The sequence below is a fragment of the Mastigoproctus giganteus genome, chromosome 2 (genome assembly GCF_048544385.1).
Source record: "Mastigoproctus giganteus isolate SK-2022 chromosome 2, ASM4854438v1, whole genome shotgun sequence".
Classification (NCBI taxonomy): Eukaryota; Metazoa; Arthropoda; class Arachnida; order Uropygi; family Thelyphonidae; genus Mastigoproctus; species Mastigoproctus giganteus.
In genome coordinates, this window is record NC_143576.1 from 3,900,056 (window position 1) to 3,908,935 (window position 8,880).

The following is an 8,880-nucleotide window of genomic DNA, read 5'->3' on the forward strand; positions in this document are numbered from 1 at the left end:
AATTAAAATTTGCATTTTGTTATTAATGAGCAAAACCTCAATAATAGAAACTAGGTTTTTTAAATAACATATTCGTTTTATTGTTACAAAATTTGGTTTATATATATACAGGGCGTCTCAAAAATATTGGTACAAACATTTAGGGGAGGTAGGTAACATCTAAAGGAATGTGAATCACATAGGAACCCATAACCGGAAACGTTACCGTAAATCTGTACACGGCACTGTTCATCAGTTTGCGAGAGGGAAAATTTTGGGTTTACTCATTCAAGCAATAGTCGCCGCATGAAGAGCATGCATCGATATACGAACTGTGAGCTGGCAGACATGCACCTAGTGTATGGATAAGCAGAGGGCCCACACGGTGTGCGGCCCCCCATGCGGCACAGCATTGCTTCACAATAAATGTGAGGGCAGGTATGGTCGGTGATTGCTTAGTTGGCCCATACCTGTTACCATCCCACATGAACTCCGCTAAATATGGGATCTTTCTTGAACAAGTTCTACCAGGGTTACTTGACGAGGTTCCAGCAAATGTGAGACTCACCATTTGGTTTCAACATAATGGGGCGCCTGCCCATTATGGAAGGTGTGTTCGTGACCATTTGAACAGGCGTTTTGGGCGTCGATGGATTGGCTGTGGTGGACCTGTTGCCTGGTCCCCATGCTCACCTGATTTATTGAGCCTTGATTTCTTTCTGTGGGGCCCTCAAATCTATCATATATGAATCGCCTGTGGAGACAGAAATGGATCTCGTGGCAAGACTCATCTGCACTGCTGCTACTGTCAAAGAAACTCCAGGTGTGTCCGACCATGTTTACCAATCCATGCTGCGTCGGTGTCACGCATGCATTACGCCTCATGGTGGATCCTTCAAGCATCTGTTGTAACATCATAAAATGCATCCATCTCGTACTCCATTGTTAATATTATGTCAAATAAATGTTTGCCACTAATTACTGTCTTGTGTCATTTCTGCTTCTTGTGCCTCTGCTACTACTTTCCCATGACGTTTCCGGTTATGTGGGTTCCTATGTGATTCACATTCCTTTAGATGTTACTTACCTCCCCTAAACGTTTGTACCAATATTTTTGAGACACCCTGTATGTATCACAGAGTCCATTTTTGTTCTATGAGAAATAAATTGTTTTCATAGTTAATACAAAGTTTCCTAAGTAAAGTTTAATTTATTTTTAAAAAAAATTGTGTTCAAAGAGATTCTTGCAATGGTGGGAGAATTAAGTAAAGAAAGCATTACTATTCTATTATGCTGTAGGCAGATAGCATTACAAAACTGAACCCACTTGTGATTGGAAAATTTTCCAAGCCAAGGTTTTTTAAAGTAGTTAACCAATTTACATACAATAATGAGACTAACAGATGTTTTTTGGCTTGCAAAGAGGAGATAGAAGAATAGCATCAGAAAAAAAGGAACATTTTGATGATTGTAGATCATTATAAAGACTGAGACACTGACTGTATATCTAAATGATTGTAGAGCATTGTAAAGACTGTGAAACATCTTCATGTTTAGTGTCTCATTCTTTACCTTTTGATACCAACAAACAGTTTTAAGCAGAAATTGGATTGAAGCATTATATATAACCTCAAAAAATCATATAAAGTCCTTCTGATAAGGTACTTGAGTTTCATCGTAGAATGAGGGAAGAATTGCATCCAAAGTGAAATGTCTTAGGTGCTACTTGTGACGTTACTTCTTGGAACAGTTTTGCCTCTGTAGCCTTGGTGAGAAGATCATTGAAAAATGTGGTCCAGCAAATGGATATGATGTGATGGGAATGGACTTTGATGGTATAAAAGGAATTTTAAGGTGAACGAAAATGTTGTTGATGCAGCAACATCAACACCAGAAGAGCTGCTGACTACCAAGCAAAAGAAAGGCTTTGTTACCAGCGTTGAAAGTTAAAATGTGTTTGCTTTGCAAATGAATCTGAATTCTTTCTTTAAGTTAAATTATTAGAAAACAGGCCTTGCGTGTCGGGTTGCATTATATCATCAAAGTTTCTTGTGACGACCGACTAACTGGTTAAAATAAATTTTATTAAAATGAAAATGATATATACATAAGATAAAACAGAAATAAAATAAGATAAAAGTGTTAAAATACAACAAGATAAGAGAGTTAAAATATATATAACAAGCATTAAAATACATAGATAGCAGCTTTTGAAGCGGAGTGCCTCTTCATCAGCTAGTGTGTGAATGGTTTCAAGTCAGCTGGGCATGATCATGTATCACGAGTCTGGTGTCGGTAAAGCAGAATTACGTACACGTGATGATCGCCAGTGCTCATCGCACTGCAATACAGTATAGGGTGTAAGTGTACTCCCCTCGTCCGATTCATAGTACTATTATTGGTGACTATGTGTAGTGCTTCAAGCCATGATCGCTGGTGGTAATCACACGAACTGTCGACAATTTCAATATCCCATTGGGGATCAAGATTGTGCTGCTCAACCCAGTAATGCTCGGCGACTATGGAGCGTTCAAAATTAGCGGTTTGCAGAGCCACCTCATGCTCAGAAACCTGATCTTTTAATTTTCTACCAGACTCACCTACATAACGCTCCCCACAATCCGGACACGTAATACGGTATACAGAACCACTCCGTAAGAAAGGAGGAACTGGTGTTTTCACCTTACTTAGAAATAACAGATTGTAATTTCCTCCCCGCAATTGCACACATCGTATATGATGGTGACGCAAAATCCTGACAAGATGTTCTGATACGCCTGGATAATAGGGGATGTAGGTGGTAGAGATAAATTGATTGACGTGAGGCGGGTTAGATTTTGTAACAAATTCGTGAGCCTAAAGCTCACATCCATCTAGAACATGAGGTGGATAGCCCCAATTTGAAATCTCCACTCTAATTTTAGAATCTCCAACTGCCTGTCACCTGTCACCAGTTTTATGGACTTCCAAAGATCCATAAACCTGATGTTCCTTTACGGCCCATTGTTTCTTGTTGTCATACACCTACATATGAACTTTCTAAACATGTTGCCAAGTTATTAGCATCCCTTGTTGGGAAAACTGTTTCTAGTAGTACGCATTTTCTGCGTATTATTAAAGATTTTATTATTTCTGAGAGTGACGTTATGGTCTCCTTTGATGTGGTTTCTCTGTTCACTTCTGTTCCTGTACAACAGGCTATTGCCTGCGCAAGACGTCTTTTGAGCAGGGATACCACATTGGGAGAACCTTGCTCTCTACAGATGATATTTGTACTGCTCTCAATCTGTGTTTAACAGGGGACATGATCATGTTCAATGACTCTCTGTTCCGCCAAATACAGGGCACAGCTATGGGTGCCCCTGTTAGTCCTATCGTGGCCAATATTGCCATGGAGGAACTTGAGAGTCATATTTTCTTGAACTTACCTATTCCTGTCACTCTCTGGTGTTGTTATGTTGACGATATTTTTGCAATTGTACCCCGGGGATCAGAATCTGGGCTGCTGCAAATCTCAATTCCCTGTCGCCCGTCATTCAGTTTATGATTGAACTAGAGGTAAATAATACCCTTCTTTTTTGGATGTGTAGTCCAGCACATGGATTCACGTTTAGTAACTTCCGTTTTCGGTAAGCCAATGTGTGCAGGCCAATTTACCAATTATGGCTCTACGCACTCCCCTGGTCATTTACGTAGCACTACTCGCACCTTATTCTCCTGTGCTTGGACACGCTCTAGTTCAACTGGTGATAGGCAGTTGGAGATTTCTAAAATTTGGGCGGAGATTTCAAATGCGGCTATCCACCTCATGTTCTAGATAGATGTGAGCTTGAGGCTCACGAATTTGTTACGAAATCTAACCCGCTTCGTGTCAATCAATTTATCTCTACTGCCTACATCCCCTATTATCTGGGCATATTGGAACGTCTTGTTAGGATTTTGCGTCACCATCATATACGATGTGTGCAATTTCTGGGGAGGAAATTAAAATCTATTATTTCTAAGGTGAAAAAACCGATTCCTCCTTTCCCACGGATTGGTTCTGTATACTGTATTACGTGTCCAGATTGTGGGGGGTGTTATGTAGGTGAGTCTGGTAGAAGATTAAAAGATTGGGTTTCTGAGCATGCGAACTGCTAATTTTGAACGCTCTGCAGATGCCAAACATTATTGGGTTGAGCAGCATAATCTTGATCCCCAACGGGATATTGAAATCGTCGACTGTTCATGTGATTACCGCCAGTGCTCAGTGCTTGAAGCACTACACATAGCCACCAATAATAGTACTATGAATTGGATGAGGGGGAGTACACTTACACCCTATTATAGAATGTACTGTATTGCAGTGCGATAAGTGCTGGCGATCATCACGTGTACGTAATTTTGCTTTACCGACACCAGACTTGTGATACATGATCATGCCCAGCTGACTTGTGCTATTGTAACCATTAATATATACTGAAGTACACCATTCACACACTAGCTGATGAAGAGGCACTCCGCTTCGAAAGCTACTATCCATGTATTTTAACACTTTTATTATATATATTTTAGCTCTCTTACCTTGTTGTATTTTAACGCTTTTATCTTATTTTATTTCTGTTTTATCTTATGTATATATCATTTTAATAAAATTTATTTTAACCAGTTAGTCGGTCGTCACAAGAAACTTTGATGATAGTTAAATTGTTTTCTTTAAGTTTGAATTCTTTCTTTAAGTTAAATTATTGACATGTTTTGTCACGAGAAGTATATTTGCTGATGATTAAAGAGATGCCGGAATCTTCATCAGTGTGATGCTATTGACCCACACCCTTGTGTTTCCTCCATCATTATTGGTGATGAATCATGTGATCTGGGAGAAGAGGCCTGGTTCTTTCAATAGAGAACTCCATCTTCTCCAATAGCCAAAAAAGGAAGGCAATTTTGATGAAATGTGAAGATCGTGCTTGCCTTATTTTAAGGAAAATGTCATTTTCATTGACATGAAATGGTTTTATGTTTTGATTAATATTAATACTGTGATTCTGCTTTTACTAGTTTGTTATTAATTGCATATTTTCATCTCAGTTATATTGTTTCTTTTATTTTCTCTTATAAATAAAGAAAAATCTAAACAAAATAATCAATCAAAATTATTGGTAGGAAAAGCTTAAGTTAATAAACATCCATTGAAAATGGTCATTTTTAGTGGACTTCATAATTGCAAGACCCGAAACTTTAAGACCCTTGAATTTTGTATTAAAGATATATACTGAGTTCATAAACATAGGGATTAATTCCTTAATTCCAAAATATCATTTTAAATGTATAAGCCTGTATATTAGCTATTTCATCATGGATTCTGTAAACAGAAATACAGAAATGGATTTTCTGTATTTGTTTTACATCACCATGACTGCATTTTACAACCTTCGTTGTACCTCTATGGCAGCGAAAAGTTAATGACACATGTAGTTTCATGAATGGAATTGAAGATTGGAATGCCAAAAGAAAACTTCGGCTAGACATTAACTTCTGCTTTTATAAGGAAAATGTCATTTTCATTATCACACTTGCTCTCACTGTTGATAACTTTCTGTAGTGGTCATAGTGCCACCACCACCTTGTGCTACCTTATTTGTGAAGTACGATCAAAAAGTTTTGGGACTCACTTTGCACCATCATAGTCAGTTAAACTTGTTGCAACATGTTCAATGACTTGTATAGACAGTAATGCATGAATATTCCATTTAACTTCAGTCAGTCTGAATTAGTGCACGTTGAATAAAAGGTGTTTTGTCATGTTTTAGAATGAGTGATTTTACTGAGCAGTGAACTTGCATCAAATTCTATTTCAAATTAGGGAAAAGTGCAACAGAAACCTGGAAAATGTTAAAAACAGTTTTCAAAGAGTATTGTGTGTGTTGTTCAAAGACATTTTAATAGTTCACAAAGTTTTAAAAGAGATTCTTGTCTGTCAAAGATGACTCTCACTCTTCCCATTCCTCATCCTCAAGAACTAGTGATTCAGTTACTCATTAGTGACCTGATTAGGGGTGATCAGTGTTTGATTTTTAACAACGTTTCCAACAAGGGACAAGGTATTCTTGTATTGATTGCGGCCTCCAGGGTTACCCCTATATACCGCTGTAGCATCTGTAGGTTATTTATAGCCGGCAAGTGTGTGTAAGTGTGTGTGTGTGTGTGTGTGTGTGTGAGTATATATGTGTGTTGTGATGGTTGTTGTTTGCCGGCCCTGGAGTCTTAGCAGCCGGGAGGCAGGGAGCAAGCTACCTGCATCTCGACTCCCGTCCCTAGCCACGTGGAGGCGCTCCAGGAACTATCTAAATTACACTTAGTGGGATTCCAACAAGTGGAATCCCGGTTATAGTAAATAATGAATAGGGAGGATAAAGTAGAAGAAAAGAAAGTAGAAGAAGAAATGAGAGCAAAACACTCTCTCAGGAAAAAGAAGAAACAGGAAAGAGGAAAACACTAGTTGGAAAATCTAACAAGTGAGAGAGCTTGAAGAGGTAAAATTTTGAAGCCTGAAGGCTTGTACATTTGAAAGAAAGATTCCCCTAGCCGGGAAGGAAGCCCTTTCCAACAGTTAATGTTTGACTGTTGGTGATTTTTTTGTTGTTACTGAAATAGGTATTTCTCATGGGACATTTGAGAATGCTATGCATTTCAGCCAAGTTTGTGCCAGGAATGTGCTCACTGATGATTAAAGAGATGCTGGAATCTACATAAGTGTGATACTACTGACCCACACCCTTGTGTTTCCTCCATCATTATTGGTGATGAATCATGTGATTTGAGAGCAGAGATCTGATTCTTTCAAAAGAGGACTCCATTTTCTCCAAGGGCCAAAAAAAGGAAGGCAATCTTGATGAAATGTGAAGATCATGCTTGCCTTATTTTTAACTCTCAGGCATTGTTCATTATGAATTTTTCTTGCATGGTCAGACAGTAAACCAGAAATATTATAAAGTGGTTACTCTGATTGCATGACGATTGCAGAAAGTCAAAGTGGGCATCGAGGAATTGACACTTCCATTGCGACATTCCCCCTACCCAGACTTTGGCACTTTCATTCAAGAATCTCTTGGGAAGCACTTTATCAATGTGATCTGCCATACTCACTGCATTTAACTCCCTGTGATTTTTTTTTATTATAAGCTTCTTTTGGAAATTATTCCAAAAGAAGCCTATTAGGATTATTTCCAAAAGTTACAGAAGCATTGGAATCTGTTTATAAAGTGTTAAGTAGACTACTTCAAATTATATCCATTTGTGAATCCCTGGTAAGCTTCATTTTCTAAATATTAGCTCAATCTCCAAACCTTTTTGATCACACCTCATATTCTCAACATGAGGTAATGATAAGCAGAAAAATAAATAATGCATCTACCAGAAAAAATTACATTCCAAATTTAAGTTGTTTTTTTTTTTAATTTAATGCCAACTTGCGGTGTAATAACATACAGTCCTACACAGATTACACCAATCTGTTGCTACTAATAAAAAATGTAAAATATTCATAAACTTTGGCTTGACCAGTGCCAAAAAATAGAAGCAAAGCATTTAGAGTAGAATTTGATCAGTTCATCTTTGCTAGCACCAAGAAAATTGGGGAAAAAAAGTTACTTTTTTTCTTATTCATTTTAATTTAAAATTTATTTTCAGTGCAGCTAGTGTAAATAATTGAAAAATATACTTTTAAATTATATTTGGGATTGCATTTATTCATATTAGATTGTTTTGTTCAACAGATGAAATGAGTAAAGGTTTGGGCCGATTGAAGCATCTAGCAATAGGACTTCATGATGAAATTGATGAGCAAAATGAATCACTTGATCGTATAACTATTAAAGTGGAAAAGGTTGACGAAACGATGGAACATCAAAATAGACAGATTAATCGTATTTTGAAGAAATGAAATATGCCAAAAACATGTACAGAATACTAATTTACTCTTCCTCTGAAGGCATTTAGATGCAGAATGATATTTTAAAATGTAAAAGAATATAAGTTGTGTAAGTAAAGGCTTCATATAAGTATGAGTCATATATTTGTATTTTGCAGTATGTTTTTTTACTTAAATACCCTTTTTTTTTTTTGTAAATATTTGTTAAGATTTGCTATTTTAGAAATAAGTATTTCTAAAAGGACATCTGTTATACAGATGGTATAACTGATGTTCTTTTAGCGCACTCCACATCAGACATCTTTATTTTTTGGTAAAAATAGTAATGCTTGGTGCTGATAATGCTCTGACATATAACTTGGTTAGTCACATGCTTAATTATTAGGCCATATTTGTAATTGCTGTAGCTTTTTTTTTTAGGATAAGTAGATACATGAGTTTTTCACATTCCAACTTTTGGGAACTTTTAGCTTTTAATGGGGTGATGAAACAATGGAATATAAAATTTCTCTCACTGAAAAAAAAAAAATTTACTGTCAGCAGTGTACATGTCATGAGTATTTCTCCCTCCTACCCCCTACAAAATACACAGTTCTTTTATTATCCTGTTTTTACCTATATTTCCTATATACAGTGAACTCCCACTTTAATATTTCAACCTTACAAACTTGAAAATAAAATGAGCAAAAATGAAATGCAGTAAAAACTGGCACTTTATAATCCATAATTCTCTGAAATCCAAAAATTTAATTTACAAAAAAAAAAAAAAAATCAAGTTGAACAATCCAGAAATATTAAGAAAGCAATCTGGCACTTACATCAATGAATGCATTTAATCTAATGCATTTATTGATGCATTAGATTAAATTATATTTAATAAATAATGCATTTAATGATGGCACTTACATCAATGAATGCATTTGTCTTTAAGAATCCTTGCAAAAAAAAATTTCTTTCTTTATAAGATGCTTGCAGAGCTATCTTGTCCT

At 36.5% G+C, this 8,880-nt stretch overlaps 1 protein-coding gene across 1 annotated transcript in view; it reads left to right on the top strand.

The window, feature by feature from the left end:
* Snap29 (Synaptosomal-associated protein 29kDa) overlaps positions 1–7,946 on the top strand; it is a 31,590-nt gene extending 23,644 nt beyond the window's left edge. Inside the window, exon 4 of the mRNA XM_090390338.1 lies at positions 7,737–7,946. Coding sequence (XP_090246464.1) covers positions 7,737–7,903 — 167 coding nt within the window. The 3' untranslated portion in view covers positions 7,904–7,946. The remainder of the gene's footprint in view (positions 1–7,736) is intronic.
* The last annotated feature ends 934 nt before the right edge of the window (positions 7,947–8,880 follow it).